Source organism: Halyomorpha halys, unplaced genomic scaffold, assembly GCF_000696795.3.
Source record: "Halyomorpha halys isolate HHAL.00 unplaced genomic scaffold, Hhal_1.1 Scaffold837.1, whole genome shotgun sequence".
Classification (NCBI taxonomy): domain Eukaryota; kingdom Metazoa; phylum Arthropoda; class Insecta; order Hemiptera; family Pentatomidae; genus Halyomorpha; species Halyomorpha halys.
Genome location: NW_027104749.1, coordinates 309,851 through 333,478, shown reverse-complemented (window position 1 = coordinate 333,478; position 23,628 = coordinate 309,851). Strand labels below are relative to the sequence as shown.

The following is a 23,628-nucleotide window of genomic DNA, read 5'->3' as shown; positions in this document are numbered from 1 at the left end:
ATATATATCAAAACTAACAAGTATTAATAGTGACATCTCATAGACCAATTAATTGGACAAAGCTACACAAATATTTTAAAGGATTTTGTACAGGTACTTAAGAGTGGTTAGGAAGTTGGGGGAGAAAAACAGTAACAAGGTGTAGACGGGGGGGATACACAACTAATGGGCAACGCTTTTAGTCGAAAATAGGACAAAGAGGAGGAGGAGGAATTAGTGTAGAGACAGGATTGGAGAACATGTGTCCTCGACTGGTGTGGTCGCAGGGAAGGCAAAAACCAAGCAGGTATAGGCAGCTTGTCCTAGAGGGTGCTTCCACTGTCAAATGCTATCGGTGATAGGATCTCGTGTGGTTTCTATTGTGGATTTTTGGCAATAGTTAATATTATCAAAATAGGTATTGAGTCAACAGAAAATATGGAGTGTTTAATTTCGCATCCTCTACATTAGAAGACTCATAAGGTACCAAAATAAGAAGTAACGAGAGATTTAATTTTTTTCCTTTTACTTCTGTGATTTTTAGTAAACGTAACTTACAAATTTCTCTTATAAATATAAAAATGCAGTTTCGTTAGGGGTAGTGAAAATCCTGTTAAGTATTTTAATTCAGAAAATCATTTATTTAATATTACATTAAATCTCTCGCAACTAAGTCCAAAATTTTATATCAAACAGCCAAAGGGAACCATCACACATATTGTCAATAAATTGGAAATATAAATGACCATAAATATTATAATTATCACCCAAATAACAAAATCGAATGGTGAACCATATTTCAATGTAAAAACAAAGTACACGGCCCCTAAAGGGTCACGGGTTCAGTACTTTCTAAGGAAGCACTATTTTTAGAATAGGGAGGTGATTTTTTCAAGATCACGCTCAACCGCCATATTGTTTCCCAATTAAGGATATCCACTTTATAAGGCTAAGTGGACATAAGGAGGGCTCTATAACCCACAGGGTTGACTCACGGCTACAGTGTACCAGAAAATAATTATCTACCCACCCGGATTCAAACCTAGGTCCTTGGATTTACCAACATAGTGCCACCTCGTTCCCAAAGTAAAATAGAATACTACAAGAAAATTCATAAACAAAACAACTGAATAGAAATGCGAACAATAAATCATTGAATCATATACAATATGATTTCAGGTTAATCATTTGGTTTCTGTGACAATAAAGTTTAATGAAGACCCTCCTTAATTTCTGAATGAATACGTATTGTTTTAATACAACCTTTAAATAAATGTCAGGCAATATTGATTTACCATTAGATATAAAATATGGAGTAAGTAGGAAGAGAGTAATGTAATATCAATATTATAACTAAAAAATAAATCAAAAATGTTAGATAATTGTTAAAAATATAATAAAACTCATCAGTAAATTAAATGTATACATTAAATGAAAATATTTAATTCAATTAATTCTTTTCCCTTTTCATCTCTTAATTTGTACTCTCTTTAATATTTCTTCTCTTATTTTATCTGATATCTATCTGTTACTATTACCGTTTTCATTTGTTGTTTATAACTGTTAATTTTTTCTTATTATTTACGTTTCATTGTATACCCCTGTTATTTTCTTTGTTTTTTTTTTGTAACTATGTCAAGTGTTTGTATCTTTTTCAGCCCAGACGAAGCCCTGCAACGTGGGGCGAAACGTTGGCTCAAATAAAATAGTTTATCACTATTTGAGTTCTGTTTGACCGCACCCAGACCATATTCCATTCACGAAATTATTTAATGTAATTAGCAGTCAGAAGCGAGCTGACGTTGTGACGTAGCTCCGAAACGTTGTGATCAAATAAAATCTTTCAGTGATAGAACCTAAATTAAAATAAAGAGAAATAAAAAATGATCCAAGGAATTGACTAGGTAAACCACGATACCGTCCTACGCTAAGTACGACTTAGCGGAAGGTATACAATGGGACAATACCTTTAATGGTACCGCAGAAACCATTAATCGGTATCTAGTGGGAGCTTGGACAATGCAACCTCATCTCACATATATCACTGATAAAGGAGCGCTGGAAGCTGCATATTCACACGAGATAGCTGTTCCTGGAAGGCTGGAGCCAACCTGGCATCTGGGCGACATGACAGCTGGATCATATTATATTATATAACAAGGGAAGTTAATCGAGTTAATTCCCCATTACAAGAGCCACACGGTGAGGGTGCACCTTGCCTGATATACGTATATGTACGCGGAAGTGAAATATACACCAGTTTAGAACAATTATGATAATCGTAGGCGAATTAAATGTCGACATTTTGCGCAAGGGGCCATCAGTGCACTTCGGGGCTATGTAATATGCAGATTATGACCTTAGAAGTGCATCAAATAACTAATACTAAGAAAATAAACGACTTGAGAATTTTAATGAATACTAGTCCGGGTAATACTTGCTATTCATACATATTAAAGATGTGGAAAATTCAATGTCTATAAAATGTTCAAGATAAATGACACTAATAGGATATTTATGGGGAATGATAATATTTGATAACTTTTTTTAAAGTTATATGAATGTGGGGATTTATTTTTAGTAAATATAGTATTAACATATGAAATATGATATTCAACAAAAAAATATGTAATATATTAAAAAGATATTACTTTTTCATTCGTTATAACGCATTTTACAAATAAATTGCATGAATGTTAAAGTTGAACGAATCTTTTTCAAAGAGATTTCAACACGTTTATCTGATGAAAGAAACTTGTATTTGTCTTTTTAAATGATGAATAAACAAATTTACATTTCATCTTTCCGGAATTGAAACAGCAACTTTCGAAACGTAATAGATAGATTTAGCTAATAAAGTTTAAGAAAATTCAAATGTACTGCTTCAACTGATTCTAAGACAGGTGAAAAAGCACTCCTTTTTAATTAAGATGCAAACTATTATCAAAAATTTATTTATTATTTATATGACCTATTTTATTTGTGCCAATGTTTGGGCCGAATTTTAGGCGTTCATCCGGGCAACTATTGCAAGATGCCATGCAAGAGCGAGGATTCTAGAGAAGTCTCTTGCAATAGGCGAAAGCTCATAAATTGTTTCGGACGTCTTCAATTGTAAGGTTAGTTCTTGAGTTACCTATGTTTACCGAATTTCGATTTAGGAAGAGGAGTACTTAAATATAGGAGAAGATGACAACAATAGAAGGGTTTATTAAAAATAAGTACTATTGGAGTACTGCTTGTGTTCTTCATTATCTACTGCATCCCACACCATATTTTCCTGATATGGAATAATTATTAAATCCCATTTTAGTGAGTAGGTACTATAAAACGAAATTGTTTAGTAATTTCTAGTAAAAAATGATTTTGACAGATGGCCACATCGTACCTTAAGTAGGCGAAGAGGTGAGATTGAACATCCGATGATAATTTGGTCTTTAATTAGCATTCAATTCGTTCACTCTAATTCGATAGCAATGCATCTTGCCTAGAGTCAACCCGCGTATGACTTATTGAATAGTGGATAATTATAATAATGATAAACATTACAAGATAATATAGTAAGATAAATAATGATAAGAGAGAGACGAGAAGTGAGACAATGGAGAGAGAGAGAGGAGCGGTCCGGCCGGTTAGCTGGAGGACTCTCCCAATCTTCACGCCCCTCCCGGTACGTCATTACCCCCTGACGAGGTACCTTCCGGTCCCTAGGCAACTGGGCCGCATTCCCTCCTCGGGCCTTCCATGAATGGGGCTCCGTCAGCATCCAACTCCTCGCTAACTAACTGTTAATTAGGCTCAACTAACAGCTGTCAATTGGTCAAGAGTCTCATCTAACTTCTGCCCATCTCGCGGCATCATAGATTGTAATTTGCGGATCACCTAATGAAAATATTAATTTGAATATATAAGAAGCTGTGGGCTAAAATATAAAAGATCTCTTCACTGACAGCTCTAGATTTGAAGAAAAAGAAGAATCGTTTCGACTTATGCATAATAAAGCGTAGTTAAAACTTAAAATACAGTAAGTTTGTCACTGCGTTTGAGAATTATTATTTCGTATACGAGTCAACAATGGTATAGTTGATTACTCAGATTCGACATTTTTCCCGCTAATAATTAATAGGAGAGGAAAAGTTAAAGATAAATAAATAATAATGAAGTGAACCACAAGAAGGGTCATGGATTTAAAACTTCTCAAGTTTTCAGACCAATGGTAGATTGGTCTCACTCAACCACCGGATTCTTCCCCAATTAAGGGTACCCACTTATCATAAGAGAGCTCCAGACCCCACAGGGTTGACTCACGACTACAGTTAATCAGAAAATAATTATCTACCACTGCCGTATTCGAACCTGGCTCCTTCGAGTTAGAAGCATGATGCCTTTCCACTTGCTTCCCAAAGATGAATAAACAGCATTTTAAAGTCTATATTAGTTTCAGCATTTAAAATTGTTGAATTAAGTGTAACTTTAGCAACAAAAAAGTGTAAATGGAAAATATTAGAGCTTATGAAATAGACCACGTCATAAGTTTGAAGTTAAAAGTGATCAAGTGACATTTCCGATACCTACAAGTGTCTACACCAATTAAAGGTTTAGACTGAAAAATTGTGAAATTACCAAATTATCTAATGATTACCGATGATTTCACAATTTTTTTAGTCCTAAAGAGTGAATTTGGCACAGGCAAATATCAAAAATGTCACTTGATCACTTTTAACTCCAAACCGAAGATATTATGTAATATGACAGTTTTATAAGGCAGTTGTGGGCCTAAAAATATTCTGGAGGAATACTATAGAGGAATAACGTAATAAAATACGCAACCTTAAAAAAATTAATATTTAAAAATTCTGCATATTTCAGATGGACGTTATTATCAATATTTCAGGACTAATTATATGGCTGTATCCAGAAATAAATTTTGGACATACGTAATTGAAATAGTTGAAGGAATCTGATGGAAAGTAGTGGCAACTATTTGTTAAATGCCTATCTTTCAAACCATATTGTAGTATAAAGTATATAAAAAAAAAAGTACAAAAAAATCCAATACGTAGCTTGCTTCTGAATTTCTCCTCTGTTTACACGGGACTGAATATTGAACTGGACAGCCATGACTTGAGAATTAAAGTCACCACCAATTACTACACTCATTTAAGATGATTGTAATTGAGCTTCGTCACTAACCTTCAACGCCCATTTAGGAACAGACACAGCCAGCCTGGCTCTAAATAAACAATCCTCGAGCCATTCATAACGACAATTGTTAGTGAATTTTATTTTAAGTTACATAGATTAGTGATTTAAGAGTAATTTGTAACCCACAATTTTACTTATTTATAAATAATACATGATATTTGCACATAACTTACAACTGATACTTTAAAACATTTTAAAGTATTCTAATTCAAATTTTATTATTAAATAAAACATATTGTATAATTACACTTGACAAAAAAATAAATCGTTAATTTGTTTTAAGAACTTGAGTTGAGAGTTAGAGAGAGAAAAAATTAAATGACTGTAAATTAATCTAAATAATGTAGCAATAATGAGTGAAATATCTTGAAGAACACGTAACCTCACAAGTTCTAAAATTCCTTTCGACATTCTCTTCCAGAATTCGATACCGTAACCCCTTTATATCAAACAAGGCTGTATAACAAAGAACTGAAATAGCTAACGAAAGCTATTTTTTTGAAATTCAAATACCAAATAAATCACAAATTCCAAACATAATTAATCAATGTAAGAGATACATTGTATGGGAAATATTTATAATGCCATTATTAGCGCCAAAGACCATAGATTTTCAGGTAGGTGAGAAAACACTATTTGTTTTCGTACACAGCAGTATAGGAATAGATCGTGGTGCTCGCATAGACGACGTGCTAACAGTATAACAATAATTAAATATCACGTACGTGAACACATACATAAATCCGATTATAAAAACATAAATAACTGAAATAAGATAAAATATATGGCTCTTTAAATGTTAATAATAGCTATTTCTTTATCTTTTCATATTTTCGTTGGCTTTTACTATCGGTATAATGATTATGCAATAACTAAAAATACAATATAATAAAATGAAATAACTACTTCTTCTTAATCATGCTGTCTTTCGCCACTACGCAAGAAATGATATAACTAACAAAGAAAATAAAAAGTTAAACCAAATCAAGATAAACTAAATTTGTGAAATCATCTACTTTCGTACTCATATTTTAACATATATTTAAATATTGTTATTTTTTTTTTCATTATTTGCATAGAACACTGTTTTATTTTTTTTCTCTCACTCGAATAACATCAATGTATATTTTTGTAAAATTTCTTACTATTACGGTATTATATATTGCACTTCTTATGGTATTATATGTTTTCTTATTATACTGTTTTTTGATATATTATGGTTGTTTTGTTTTCAGCTCTGATGAAGACCTGAACTTTAGACCGAAACGACGGCACAAATAAAATAATATGTTTTGTAATTTTGTTTTCATCAATCCGCACTCCTCCCCTCATCAGACCACCTCAAAAAATAGTATATGAATTATATTTGCAATTTATGGAGTTAGAAATGATTAAAAGTTAGTTCATAATTAAATATCGACTGGTATTAAAACCGAGTTTGGTAATCTAGGTTTCTCTTCCGCACTCCTCCTCTTCTGAAAACGAGGACGCGGCCAGTCCATTATCGATGGAGGAAGGGGAACGAAAGAGCAAAGCCAAGATGAAGCTTCCCATTAAATTGATCACCTTACATTATGCATCTGAGGGGATTACTGTGTTTGGACACCGGAGATCGGATCTCGGCAACCATCAACCAACACCTGTCCGGATAATAAGATGGAAATTCGGAACTTGCTCGTCTCGAGGTCAAACAGCTTTCTGGTCCAAACAAGATAAGGGCGAAAGCTCTACAAGAAGTTGAAGAAATTTAAAGGAATAGGAACAAAGAAGGAAGGAAAATAAAAAAAAAGAAGCCAATGAAGCCTCCGGATTCCCTAGCGCTATTAGGACGACTGAGGTTAGTATTATGTTGCAACCTTCAAGTTACTTAGTACCATATTTTGAACTTTTTTTTAATATTTTGTATTTTTCATTCACTTACGATAGGCTGAAATTGATACTTTAGCTTTCGTTGAGAATAAGTGAAAGAGATAGCGCTAGGCACTGTGTTGGTACCATGTATTTAATTTTGCTTTTAAATTGAAAGTTGAAACGTTTACGTGTAGGTACAGAAACTTAGCACCACAATCTAAAATTCATTATTAACACCTATAAATCAAGAGCTGGTCTAACATGAGGTGGCTCTAATCGAAGGAAAATAATCAATAAAAATATATAAGAGTACATAAAAATAAAAAAATGTTTTGTTTGAAAATTCTATGAAAAAGAAGGATGTTTTAGTTCCTTAACTTGAATTATACATTCTATTTAAATAAAGTGTAATAAAAATACATGAAAATAAAAATTTCTATTCAATATGAATCTTCAATATAAGTAAATCCAAATTATGTTGTCTAATGGAGTCGAAATTATTATTTTATTGAAAATATATTAAATTAAAAATAAGCCTTAAATATTGTTATCATAATATTAAATCTAATATTTAAAATCACAGATATCATGGAATATCTAGACGGCAACGATAAAGAATATATAACTGGGTTCTAAATAATACATATATTATGTCTATTTTAAATTTAAAAAGTCAGGAAATGGAAAAATAATTAAAACTGAGTTGATTAAATAAAATCTTAAATTGGAAGCATCAACAGATCCTAAATAAGTAAGACTGGAGTTAATTAATTAACTTTTGGTTAGTAAAGAAAAAGGAGAAAACTGCCTCTACAAAAAAAAAAAAAAAAACATTTAAATAAATAAATCAAATCAAATTTGCATGATTGGAATTATACAAATTCACAAACCAACTTTTTCATACATGAAACATACTAATACAAAACTTTTGATTACAAAAATTTACATGATATTCTTAACATTTGGGTTAGCAATATCCATAATCGATAATAGTTAGTATAATATTTAAATAAAATATAACAAATAGATAAAGTAATTAAATTAGAAAATCTCTTCACTGGATGGGTTTATGAAATTTAATGTTAAATACTTCACACAGCTTCAGGTTATTCGATCTGACCTTTCATTTCTCAGTGTGACGATAATAAAATATAAGATCAAATATAATAAATGTCGCAAAACGATAAAATATACCAATGCCATTTCGATATAAATATTTAATGACCGGTATTGCCTTTTAATGGTTAAGTGAAAGCAAAGAACAATAAAAAAATTAATTACTACAGGCACTCCAGTTCGGCTTTTGATCAACTTCCAAGTTTGATGTTCTAAGTTGATGAAGCTTTGATGTCTACCTACTTAACATACAGATTTTTTTTCAATCGATTCATTGCATTTTCAATTTTATGTTTATAATTTACTACTATATATACAGGTTCAATTGAAATAAACATCATTAACATTGACAATAATTTTTATATTTTTGACCTGATTAGACGGTTTTAATTTAGCATTGTACAAGTGGAAATACCAAAATAAAATATATTCCACAGACAGACGGAATGAAAATAAAAATTTTAAAATTGTACTAGGCATTATTATAAAATAAAACATGGAATGTTACTGATAAACACAAAAATAATTTCAATGGAGAAAATAACAATTGTAAATATAAGATTGTTATTAACTGATTTGGTAATTAATCTATTTTCGTTGTAAGTTATGGCCACAATTCACTATTAAAATCCATTGAATATACATGAAAAGAAAATGGTCTTATGCCATAGAGAAGACTGACATTAATATTAGAGCACATATTAAACACTCACATTCCTCATCACAGAATGACAACGTTATCAGAGCAGTTCTAGGAAAATAAATGTTTTAAATAAAAATTAATAATATCCCAGTGACCCTCGAAATAGTTTCTCAGAAAAATCATAGTGGCCTATGATCTTTCTGATAACCCGATCTGGCCAGAATTAAAATGTTTCTATAGCTTTATCACAGTCTAATTTTTAAATTGAAACCTACTACGGAAGATTATTTTTTATTTTTAGCTATTGTACGAAACAAAATAATTTTACAAAATTATAAAAGAATAAATACTGGTTGATTTAATCAATTATAGTGTACATTATGGGAAAACTGACCATGAATCAGTCATTTAAGGCGAATAAACAAAATAAAATTATTAATTTCATAAAAAATTTATGAATCTAATTTTTACTATAAATTAGAGAATATTAATTATTATAGCATACAGTAAAATAGGAAAAATTAATAATAAATGAAAGAAGGGAATTTTTAATATGTCAAAAACAGAGCTAGGCAAAAATTAGTTATGAATAAAACTAGGTAAATATTTGTGGATACAACGTTTATTTATAGATAAATAAAAATTGTATCTATAGAAATTTAATCATTGTTTTATTTATTCCTAATTATTAACAAAACATTTTTACTCATAATTAATTTTTATAATTTAAAATTATTCTTTAATATTTACAATTAATTTTTACCAGAAATATTTGACAAATAATCATGATATTATAACGTTATAATAAAAGAAGGAAAACAATAAAAACCAGAGACGAGTAAAAAATAGGTAAATTAAAACTTAATTGAATTGACATGGATGCAATGTTATTAATAATGAACTATTATTAATTATAATTGGATCCAAGAAAATTTAATCATAGTTTTATTAATAACTAATGTTTTCTAAAAATAAAATAATATAATGATAGTATAATGTAAAATAAGGAAAATGCAACAAGAAAACTTCATAAATAAAAGAAGAAAATTTTAAAATAAGTTAAAAACAGAGCTAGGTAAATATTAGTAATACATTGAACTTAATTAAATTTTCATAGATACAATGATAATTTGTTAATAACTAAAAATGTATCCAAGACCAATTTGTCAATTATTCTAAATTAAATGTTTTATTTCACCCAATAAATAAATACGACAAAGTTGTCGTTTTAGTGCTACTTAAGTTTTTATGAATTTTCAGGATTCCTAGAAGGGATGCACACAGGTGTGAGAGAAATGGTTTGACAATACCATAAATCTTCCAAACATGCCCAAGGAGAAAACAGTTTACAGTTACAACTATAAACGTCGTGACATGTCAGCCATAAAAACAAACTGAAAGTATAGGGACCAACTATCCTACAAGCAAGAATATCGGTCGCTAAGAAACGTGGAACTAAAAATTTTAATAGTGAAAGAGATATTTAATTTAATTGTTTGTGCCAGGTTAATCAATTTAGAGATATTATTTTAACGGAAGAACTCGTCCTGCTTGGTCAATATAGTGAGAGTTGGCAATAATTTCCAAAACAAACTTTCTTATTGTACGGACGGCCTTCAACTTGCCAACAACCTCCTTCAGGGACAAATACCAACAAGCCGAACAGTTAGGAGATTCGTAAAATATTTAACGTTCCCATCTAGTAAGCAACATATTTCTGAAGAGGAAAGTGAAGACAATACCTGAGATTAATAATTCATTAGAATTTCAACCTAACGTGTTTCATAAATTCCAATCCACACCATTCATAAATCATCAATAAAGAATTTAAGATAAACTTTATTCGTCTATGCTGCATAAATACATCATGTTGCAATACCACTACTTATCAATCCGTAATCGAACATATATAAATTACATATAATTACATGGTATAATAAGATATAAAGAAAATTAAAATGAAGATAAGATGAAAACTAACTGTTACTCTTAGTGGAAAACTAATATTTTAATCTGAATTTATCACAGAATAGATGCTTACTGACTTGATGTTTACCATATTTCAAAAACGACAGTGCTTATAAAGCTGAAATTATTACTGGTAATTTTCTGCAGGGTATATATATCTTTAAAAAAAAAACAATCGGACCATATAAATTTAAATAAATAAGCATTTGAAAGATGATTAAATTTCCTTAAAAAAACTAATAAATAAATAACAAGAAATCGGTGTTAGCAAAATTAAATTTGAATTTTGATCCTTCGATCCATGATTATTTTTAAGATATTCTGTGCAGGTTTCTTAAAAAATAAAATAAAATTTTTCTTTGAATAACTTGAAAAATAAACATCTGAAAACCGGCAGTCCTTAAGAAGATGAAATTATTAATGGTGATGCTTTGCATGTATGTATGTGAGATAAGGCTGGGATAAAAATAAATCGGACTAAAAGAGAAAAAATAATTGAAAATAAAATAATAAATCATTTCTAAAAAAATTGCAGCACATTTGAAAGATAATAAAATTACCTATAAAATGAAATAAAAATCATGTAAATCGGATCACTATTAGCTAAGACACATAGGACTTTTGATCCACGATTATATTTAAAACAGTCTGTGGAGGTAAAAAAATTATTCTTTTGAATAACATTAAAACTAAACAACATATTTATTAATAACAACAAAAAAAATTAACATATTATTTCTTTTAGTGAAAATACAATCAATGCTTGGTGCTCATACTAATATTAATACCTATGTACAGGAGAAAAAACAACAATAACATTTTAACTCATATACAAATCAACATGCAATACAAAACTAATATGTATATAAATATAAATGAGATGTATATAAATATATGTTAAACTTAATATAAATAATTTAAAAGTTACAAAGATTACAAAGATTCTATAAGATTCCTCAAAATCAGTTATTCTGTTTTGTTGAACCAAGTGCATTTTGTTTATACAACCGGTTAAGTATGTTATACTTTATAAACAAAGCTCCATAAATCAAACAAGAAAAATAAACAAATACACCTGAAATAACAAGTAAATAAATTACAGCCTAATAATCTTCATACATATTACGAGAAGTAAATAAATCTATAAAATCCATTTCTACTCCAGGCAACTAAACAGTAATTTAGACGTGCGTATTAAAACCATTCGAAAATAACTCCTTCTATATAATTGCATCCAGGATAAGGATGTCGGGCAAGGAATAAAATAGAACGGTATATAATAATAAAGTACAACTCTATATAATAAGCATAATCAGACGACGATCGACAATGCCCCCGTTCCGATCCGAAAGAGCAGGAAATAGACGGGGAGATAACAAATCCTGACAGTAAACGCGCCTGAGCGGGCTATTAGGCCGGTAACAAGCGGGTCCATTACTATAAGTTAACAATAATAACATGCCCTGCTATCGTTAATTATATATAGCACTCTGCCAACTGCCTTCTTTAGGGTCGGGTCAACGCTGTAGTTCATAGATTTGGCGCACTAGTAATTATTTAATATGGCTCTGTATAATTTTCTACAAGGTGTGATAGTATTATTTTCGTTTCCTGTTTCACTTTTTTTTTTTTTTACTAAAAGTATTTTTAGGAGATTTTTAATTGATCTTATGGAATTAATGAAGGAAGAGATGGCCCTGATAGGAAAGATGGATAAAAACAAAAAAATACCAATAAAGGTAATTGAAAACATTATTAAAGAGTTAACAATGTTCTTAGTTTTTGTACCCTGATTTTAGCCCCGATGAAACTCAGCAAATTGGATCAAACCAGCGGTGTATAATAAATAGTTTTGTACTAATTCTTACTAACACCTGAACCACATTCCTTCACTAGATATTTTTTTAATTTAAACTCTTGGTTTATCGTAAGTACAGCACACGAGCATAGCGCTCTTCTAGGGCTATTGAAGAAATTCATCCATTAGTTCCAAAAACAGTTAAGATGCGTCTACACTAATGCCAAACCTATGGCATAGCTAAGCCACATTGTCAGTTTATATAATTGTTACATTTCTGATGTAACATAGCACAAATGTATACTAATAAAACATTGTACTAGGTTAGTTAAAGTAATAAGTATTTGAAAAAATACTAAAACGAAAGTTTAATTTAAAGATTATCTGGTAAAATTTTAATGAATTTATCATCTATCACTTTCTTATAAATTTACATCTATTTTTTTTTTTTTGTAACATTGGTTTCCAGCCCAAAAAAGTCTAAATCTGTGTGCTACTAAACCAGAAATTGAACGCAGTTGAAGTGCAACCTACATCATCCTTTTTCCTTAAAAATATCTTCCATGTAAAATGTCTGAAAATTAGGTCGCTTAAAAGTGCAGTTTGAGTTACTTTTAATGTGCATTTACCTGAAAAAAAAACTTCCAGCTGACAAATAAACACCTGAAAGATAATTAATAAAACTGTTCTGCCGTCAACTTTTTACAAAAATATTGTTTCATAGGACCTACCGTGGTCCATTTTAAGTCTTTCGCGGACCACCGCTTGGGACCCACAGCTATGTATGATTAAATTAATCAAAATAACTGACACACGTTTAACATCAGAAATATTTGTCTTTATAGACCACACAAACGTGTTGACACGACGTTGATTATTTTGTTTACTAAGGCGTTTGCAGATGTTTCTCGATTTGCGGCAGGTGGCAAACGAGTGGATCCGGTTTCAGGAGGTTAAATCAAGAAGTAGATGATGAAGATGACTTTGATGATGAAGAGATAGTTATAGTAATGGACATTTTGTTTCGTTTTTTCAACAAGTCCAAAAACGGTAGCTGCCAGCAATATGGTAAAAGAAAACTTTGTACTACGACAGAGCATCCGATTGCGTTTACCAATTCCTGCTTTCGATAGCGTCACCCGCTCCTATGTAAACAGCGTGACATGCGAGTGCAGTAACGGAAAGCAGTAACGGAAAAAACGACAGAGAGACAGAGAGGCAATATATATGAGGCAGAGCGGGAACAATATTTGCCGTGAGGAGGTGAGAGGTACCTGAGTATTGCGCTGTTGCCGCACCTCCCTGACAGCCTCCTTAGCCCAACATTATTTACACCATCTTATACTTCATCCGTCATGCCCACTCCATCACTGTCTTCTCCATTATATTATTAATAATATATATAATATTACAACACGGGGGTTCGGAGGATCAATGGACTAGGGGTCAAATTAAAATGATTTTTATTTATGATTCTGAGAATTTCTAGAACCTCCGAACTCGATGGAGTGGGTATTAATAATAAAGGGAAATTAATAACAAACTTGTCAAAGATGTTTATAAAATATTAAGTTCCGCAACAATGGACTCAAGTTTACATTTATTCACTGCTACTCCAGGAATATATTTTAAATTATTTGTTTTTAATAATTTGAAAAAGGAAAATGAATATAGGCACTTTTAACTTAAAATTAAAAATTATCTCTGAATTTTAATTGTTTATACAGAGTTAACAGTAATAAAAAGTCTGTTGATTAGCTCTGATATTTCATTAATTTAACCAATCGTACATATTAACAACTATTATAGCATATAATTTATAATATTAATTACTCTATTATACTTCTTTAGAGAGTTTAAAAGGTCAGTTCTTAGTAAGAGATTACAAAGGGTTGTAGTTAGAATTCATGCTCATAAAAAATAAATTTTCGAATTCAATGAAGGAACAAATATCCCCTTTGTAAACGAGCTGCCCATTTCCGACTCCAGAGACGAATTGGTATAACAGAAAACAAGTTTTCTAAAAAGCTGTCAGAATCGAACATGTACACATTTGTAAGGCGCCTAGGGACAATATTTGTATTGAGCATACTGAGGCATAACAGGCAGAGGATTAAGGTGAGACCTAGTCACGTGTAACTTGTTTTTTTATTTTAAGTTTTAATATTCAATGGGTAGATTCTCCACATGTTTGTATCATGTCACTATCTACCTACAGCAAATTTACTTGTTGTATATACGTTATACAGTTGTAAATAACAATAAATAAATGATAAATAAAGTTTTAATACAAAATTTCTAAACATTTATTTTGCATTAAATATAAAATTCAAATAAAAAAGCTTAATATCCGGGAATTAAATAAAATATACAACTAGTTAAAATTGAATTATATTTTTTTAATTTTGAATGCTACACTATAACAGCGCATATTGATTGCATTGGACTCATTTTCGTTCCATTTTATGTAGAATTTAAAAAATTAAATATTATAATATAAAACTTCAATAAAAAAAAAAAAGGACTATGAGATAGTGTCAAAAGAAAGTAATTTTTGCAGGTAACGAGTACGGAGTACTATGCAGGAGTTCATATCTCAGCCAGAAGACTATATACTACAATTGATGATCCTATTAATATATTATTATATAATAACACTTGTGTTATATTTATAATCTTTATTATGTTACTAAAATTAAATACTTATGTAAACATAAAAAAAACCTCTTTGAATGTACCACAAATAGAATAACCACAACTATAAAACGACTTCAAACTTTTAACCTCAGAACCTTCTTATTTTATTTTTTAAATATAAATAATCATTTTATATTTATGCGTTATTATTATTCCAACAGAACTGATGTTTAAGTGGAAAAGAAGTGTCAAGTTACTACAATAAATTTTGAGCGCGTTATGTTTAGAGGTTTAAACATACTTATGTCAGAAAAAAGTCAAACGTAATAAAAAGAGAGAATAAAATATGCAAAATTTCTACGAGAGGAGTCGATACTGTAACGGAGTTATTTTTATTACAAACACGCGCCACTCAATAGAAATAATGGAGATTAGATGTTGACGGTTTAATTCCTTTTATATCTTATCATCCACCTATTCTTATCAATCCCTTATTCCTAACAAAACTTAAAAAATAAATATAAATGTTAATGTAAACCTCTTAGACAATGGATGCAGCATTATATTTCTTATCTTAAAGAATTGGCATGATCAATAATAGACTAAAAGAAGCTTTAAAAATAAATATATATATTAATATATAAATAAATCTATCTTAAAATAAAATTGAGGTTACATCTTAACATTGAAGAAACAGAAACCATATTTTTCTCACAAAACGGCAACCTATATTTCCTTCGAATTTAGTTTTAAATGACACTCCTATCCCTTTCATACTTCCGTAAGATACTCAGGAATCACTTTAAACAATTAAATGTTAATTAACGAGCATATTAATTTAAAATTAGAAAACTCAAGGAAAATTATAAACAGAATTTTCCCATATTTTATTTAATAAAAAATCAAAACTATCTCAAAAAATATGACGATGGTCAGGATTGCGGTCATAAATAACAAAACTAGATGAAGCCCTACAAAATAGGGCGAAACGTCGGATAGTAAATAGTTTAAAACTATTTTTGTTCTTTTTGACTACAACCCTGATTATCTTCTTCATATTTGTAATTATACGGTCAATAATATCCCAAAAAATATTGATAATTTATAAGTCCAGCACTAAAACATATCATTACACATGCCTGTCCCATATGGACTTCACTCATTTAATCAACTTAGAAACCTATAAGTATCCTAAAACAAATGCCTAAAAATGATTAAGAACTATTCATATTAGAAAAGAATAACTAAGATGCATTCAGAATTAAATATAGATATCTTACTCGAATATAAATAATTTCATTCAATATTTCCCTAACTCCTTAGACTGTTCAATGACTGAAAAACAGAAATTATACAAAAATAACGCCCAGATAAAAACAACGGAGAAGTAAACATATATCGTTGTAAAATTATCAATAGCTATCAATATTTTATTTTATTCCCAACTCAGTTATGGATTTTTTTCCTTCAGTTTATTTTATACCAAAATGTAAATCATGGTTCATAAATGATAAATAGCGAGAAAATTAATCGTACAAGGGCATATCCTGAAGCAATTCATATAATATTTGAACCAGTGACGCGGCTGGGAGAGAAGATCTGGAACTTACAGAAGTCTTCCACATCCGGGCGACAAAGCGTGGTTCCTAGTTCGCAAGGCTGAATGTAAATATTGTATATAGGAGCAAATGTTAATTTACTTTATTGTTACTTAATTTTCTTTACCTTCTATATCATTTTTTCCTTTGATAACTTTTATTCAATTATATTTTTGTATGGATTTATATTTTTATTTATACATTTCATAATTTTTTAAAAGTGAATTTATTTTATAATTATTATTATTTTTTTCAATTATGCAAGTACTATTGCTATGATTTAAATTTTTTTTCTTATGTTTTCCTTTTTTTCTCTATATATAGGATGAATGAATACTTTAACACTATTAATTACTGCCCTTAATTGTGGCAGGTCATATTTCTTCTCTTCAATAAAAAAAGTAATATTAGTTAAATAAAATATGTACATAACTGGTTTTCTACAATTGATCGAAGAAGCCCCAGAAATCCAGTTAGGCGAGGTGAACGATCAGAAATAGCAATGGCATGAAATTAATTACAGGATCCAGCAATAGCCTTACCTTTTAGCGGGTAATTTGCATATAATTGCCAGTTAGGAAGCCGATGAGTTATCGCCGTATTAATAAGCTCCTGCTTCCAGGGCTCCAGGAATATTATTTATCACTGTATCCTCTGTTTTATTACATATTGTAATTCTTGTACGAGGGTGATTGACCGCCGGGTTCATACCGGAGGCGTGATTCAGCGACGCCAAAGGCAATAGCTTAGCCGAAAAATCAGAGATTGAGGACTTATAAAGACAAACAGAAATGAATAGATATATTATAAATGATAAATAGTTATAAATATATGATTATATTAAAGTCTGAGAAAAACTAAATTTAACCTGTCTTGATCGCCAATTAACAAACGTTAATTTTATTGGTACTAAATTTCACTGATTTTTTTTTTTTATGAAATGTTTGCAATTAATGATAATTAACAGGTGTTAATTTATTAAAAAATATTTTTTATAATATTTGATCATGGAGGTAAATGGTTGACAGCGACTATTCAAAATATCAAATATTCGAAATTCTTCTAATGTTCATTTATTTTGGATTATCTCTAACTTCACTCAAGCGCAGGACTTAAACAATTATATAAATTCATACAATGTAGTCTCTTTGGAGTGTGTTTGCATTTGTGAGTACTTAGCAGGGCCTATGCGACAGGGCTTTGAGGTTGTGTGCTTTGGTCTGTAAGATGGGATCGTATGCTTGCCTGAACCCCTTTCTCAAACCTCGTGTCTCTCTTCTATATGTTTACTGTTAGTTTCGGATAATGTCTCATTTATCTTAATGTTTATCTGGGGATTTAGTCACAGAAAATTACAACAATAATTACAGATCTTATGATGTTTAATTATTTCTAATTTTAAAATATCTTCTATGAGAATAATATCTCACATGAAGATTATACATCCATTTTATATAGAAAAATGGTAAATCATTTTCTAAGTTGAAGTCAGAAAACACTTCAAAAATTATCTTGTTATAAAGCATCTTAATAGCAACATACAATTAATAATCTCCATAGTATTTTATGCTGTTTCCAACGTGAAAAGATAATATCGCAAACTTTTAGACTTAAACAGTTTCTGACAGACAGTTAATCTAATTAGTTAATAAACCTTATTCAATAAATAGATTATCAATTTATTTAATTTTTTTTAAAATAAAAATATTTATTCGCATTTTTCGAAGGTTTAAGAGTAGATTATTGAGTTCCACACAATTCTACGATTTCACAATTCTCAATTTCGTAAATCGTTTGATATTTTTATTAAATCAATGTGTGTGGTAAATGAAAAAAAAGTTGATCCATAAATTAAAGTATTTCTTAATGGTATAAATACTCTGATAGATTAATAAAGATTAGAAAGTACAGATGATTACGAAAACAATAATAATTTAATTTAATGCTTAATGACCGAAAAAAATGCTGAAATTCTAGTATATTATACGTACGTACGTTTATAAAAAAGAAAATTATCCGTAGTAAATAACGGACAAAGAATTCTTTAAACACATTCCGAAGTAATGCGCGTAATTTTTTTCTGTATTTTTTCTCTTCTAAAATGTGGACGGAAAAGAAACTGGAAGAATTCATATCATCTGAGTGATGTAGGCATTCTGAATGGATCTCTTTTACCTTCGGTCTGTGAGGTGAATTTACAAGGGACCCTATGAGTATAGTTATGAATGATTGTTAGTATTTAATTCGAAAATTAAATTATTTTTATTAATTTGTTAATATGCTGAGGTGAAAAATCTTCTAATTAGAACATATTATTATTCTATATTTTGTACGTTTCGGGATTTACCCCATACTCATGTATCCTCTTATTTGTCATTTATATTATGAAAAATTGTTGATTATATACATATAATTTAAAAAAAAAAATCCAATCACATTATTTAAATTGAATATTATTTATATTAAATTTACTCACCATAGAAACCGGGATTGAAGGCGTCGTCCCATTATGATAGGGATAAGGAGAAACTAAGTATCCCATGTTGAAAGCAGAACTGTGTGGCGTCGGGTCAGACTTTCCTGTAATAATAATAATAAATAATTAATATATTATACAATAATAAATTGGTTCATAAGTATATAAATTAAAATAAAATATTACAAGGCAGAAGAAATTAATTATAAGGAGATACTGACAAAAAAAAGTTTGTATTACAGGTTATGCATAGTCAGTTAAGAAATATCAGAAATAATTAAACTCAAATTAATAAGATTATTGCAAATAATAAATTAAAAATACTAGTTCATTAACGTCACACCAAAAAGTGAAATTTCAACAGTAAAATCTATAAAATCAATTATTTTTATTTATTATATTTTTTTCAATTTTGATAACTCATTATTTGTTACGACAGAAAACCGTAAACAAATAGAGTATAAATTTAATTAAATCACTACCGCCATCCTTTGTTAAAAGTTTTTTATATAATATGACATTTTAAATTATTATGTAAGTTCAGAATTTTAAGTATTTTTAATATATTATGATTATTATGAGATATTCTAGGAATTTATGAATACCCATGCTTAGTAGCATACAGAAACAAGTAAATTAATAAATATAGGAAAATTCATAATAAATAACTATTAAGATAGAGAAAAATAACTAAAGAAGAACCCCATGTAAAGTTACTGGGTCCTTAACATGACTTTATCTAAGCCCATTCATCCGGTAGCTAAATTAGCCACTTAGGAAGATACAAGACCCAAAAAGCTGACAGTTATGAAGAAACCTTGAAAGTCCATTAGTGATGATTTAATTAATTTCCTGAAGATAGGTATGGGAAGGAGGAGAAGAGGAGATTTTGAATAAAATAAAAAAAATGTTACTGTTGCATCTGCTGTCAACGCTTCACATATTTAAAACGATGAAGTCCCCTTAAGCCAATTTGTAATCTGATTTTATATCATATAAACAAAATAAATTAATTATCTATAGTATTTTTTGTTCTATAATTAAACTTGATTATCTTTAATTTTTGACTAAAACATTTAAAAGATTCAAAAACAAATATGTACCATGAAATGAGGAGACATGGCTCCATATTTCACGGGGATATTCATATCATTTCTTCATTTACCAAAATATTCCGAATAATTTAGAGTAGGAAGATAGATACACATTTTAAATTTAGATTGCGAAGAACGGAATTAAAGTGATTCAGGGTAGAAATAATTTTTTTGGTTGGCACGATCTCACCCCAGTGTTAGTGATCATTCAACTTAATTAAAAAAAAAAAAAGTATTTATTTCCCAAAATTTATAAAGTACGTTAACCCAAATGCCACATTTCAAATCTAAAGTAATTTCATGGTAAGTATAAGACGATATTTAATTTTTTAAAACATCCTAGGTAACCATTCACAATATTTTTATTGAAAATAATTTTTTTCAGGTCTTTTTAGCCGCATAGCAGTGAGGTTTAAGTTCATTTGGGTATTTAAGGAGGTATGATTATATATTAAGCTTCAGTTTTAACTAACATGTTTGAAACTAAAAAAAAAATTAAGTATTAATAGTTTTTCTTGAAGCTTTGGTTGTTATAAATGATTTTATAAAAAGTTGTTTTGTTGTTTTTACTTATAATTTTGTGATAAGATTTAATATTTATGTGGATTTTAAACACTTTTTATGTATATTGTATGAGACAAAATATACTATAATTAATATGGTAACATATAAAGATAAATGAAATTAATATTTTTATAACACATTTATGAGAGAATAACAAATATGAAAGAACATACTTTTAAAAAAAAAGACCTTCCATCTCTTAGAAGACTGGTGAAAATATAAAGAAAAATATAAACAAAAAAAAGGTAAGTAGTTATTAATCCTATTATATTTCAATTGTTAGATAAAAAAAATTAAAATATAAAAACTTTTCCACAATCGTATCATTTAAGCTAATACACGTATCTAAATAAACGAACTATTTGCTTAAATCACTTATGCATACAACAATAAAGAAAAATATAAACAGAGAAACTGGTTCCATATTATTTATTGCATATTCGAATATTCATCTTAAGTCACATAGAAAGGAATTTATCAACTTGTGTCCTTCAAAAGCACGCTTTTATTTAAATTTCAAGGATTTCTAGAAAGTTTCCCCAAACATATTAAAAATGAATTCACCTCTGAAAGGTTAAAAAGACTTTTTTATACTTTCTGAGTTCATGCGTCAATAAACCAACATGAAGTAAACTTAATAACTAAAATCCTTTATTATGTGTCGGTTTTAAACTGTTCTCCAATAAGTTTAACCCCCTCACTTGTATGTTCCTTCATTTATTAAAAAAAATATGTAGACGTATCCATATTCCTAATATTGTGCTATCCAGTATAGACTATAATATTTCGTGAAACCAAAAAATATTCAAAATATTAAGTTGAAGCCAACCCAGACTTAAATAATAAGGAGACAACATCCTAGATCAACTAAAAAATCTATAGATTTTTTTAAATGTAATTATAGGCATTTTGCAGCAGAAATATGATATACAAAAACTCTCTGTAGCCACTGTATTTTGTTTCCTTATTTTGAAAATAAGCTATAGTATTTTTTTTTAATTGGTTTCTTATATCCCATAAAAGTTAAATATTGTTAGAAATTATTTTTTCTTATTGTTATTGTAATTGGTTTAACTTTTACTTCTTATTAAAAAAAAAGAGTGAAGACAAAAATGATTGTTTCAAAATGGCTGCATATTCGTCCCTTTTCTAAACTTTTTTTTGTTAAAATGATCTCTCTAAATAGTGTTAAGAACCAATTTTGAGAATAACATCTGTGATGAGCGTGCCACAATTTTCGCAACTTGAAGTCCCTAATTTCAAATCATTGGGAGAGCGGGAGGAAGAGGGTGACATCTCCCTTACCTCCGCCGTAACGACGTCCCTATAAGAATGGTGGGAAATGATTTTAGACAATCCTCAAGGATACAATACTAATAAATCGCACTATATTTAACGCTCGAAGCCAGACTTTTATATATTAATATTGTTTATATTAACCGTACAAAAATCGGAAAACTTGTAGATAGAAAAACTTAGTTGGAAGAGCTTCCCATAGTCGGACACAAACACGGTGCGCGAGACAACTAGGTAACGAGCGAAACGACACTAACGCGACGCGGGCTATAAAATCTTTGAGAGCTTGGAGACTTCACGCCCTCCATTACCAAGTATTTCTGTCCCTCATTGTCTGAAGGAGCAAAGCCTCTACATAGTCTTCTATTTGTCACTACTGTTCCCCTTCAACAACACCGACGGTTGAGTCTCGACGAGGTCTCTTGTATTCAAAAGCTAACATGCGAAGCACGACTGCTTGTATGGGTCTGTCCTGAGAGTAATATTATTCCGTCGGCGATAAAAAAAATAACGATGGATTAAACTTGAAGAAATGATACCATCAAAACACTGAAAAAAAAATTTTCATTCCCCACTTCCCAAAACACTCAAATTTAACACTCCAAGATCACTCCAGTTAAAAGGACATAGAAAATTGTTACTTTACATAAATTTAATAAAGGTTACATCACTAAAAAAAAAAAAAAAAAAGTAATTAAAGAAATAAACTCTTTATTTATTCTATTTCTAATAATATAACAGGAATAATAAATGGGCTATAGTTTCTTAGATCCCGTATTTCCTGCCCTAAGTTGGCCGTTAAACTAATAAAAAAACAATAAAGATTCTTAGATTAAGATATAGAAGAAAAAAAGAACACGTAATTAAAAAAAAAATTATTGAAATTAAAATAAATCATAAATAAAGTAACTTTTAAACAGAACCGAACTAACTTCTGATATCGATAAATTGAAAACAATTTTATAAATGTAAATTGCAAGTAATGAACGTAAATTATAATTCTTATTAAAATGAAAATGGAAGAAAAGGACGGGATGGAATATATGGGATTTGAAGGTGAGATGGATATCGGAATGATGGATGTAAGTACGAATGGAATTCCATAAGGAGAAGGATCCAATAAGGAAAGATCCGTGGAAAGCTAGGGTTTACAATTTTCTAGACCGAGATTGAGTTATAAGGGAATCAACAGAGGATGGAAATGCAAGGAAATGGGAGATGTAAGGCGGGATTGGATGACTAGACAGAGGGAAGGATGTCACGAAATACTAGCATAATACTTCATAAAATGGGGAGATAAAGGCGTCCATTGGTGTCCCGAAGATGAACTGTACAAAGTAATACATAAAACGTTTTACCTAATGGATTACAGATTATAATAGAATAAATTTAATTTAAAAATA

The 23,628-nt window shown here is 29.6% G+C and overlaps 1 protein-coding gene across 7 annotated transcripts in view; it reads right to left on the bottom strand.

The window, feature by feature from the left end:
- pan (pangolin) overlaps positions 1 to 23,628 on the bottom strand; it is a 385,910-nt gene that overhangs the window by 310,776 nt on the left and 51,506 nt on the right. For all 7 annotated transcript variants that reach the window (XM_067044983.1, XM_067044988.1, XM_067044985.1 and 4 more), the window contains exon 3: positions 19,272 to 19,375. In XM_067044983.1, the coding sequence (XP_066901084.1) occupies positions 19,272 to 19,375 (104 nt within the window). The remainder of the gene's footprint in view (positions 1 to 19,271; positions 19,376 to 23,628) is intronic.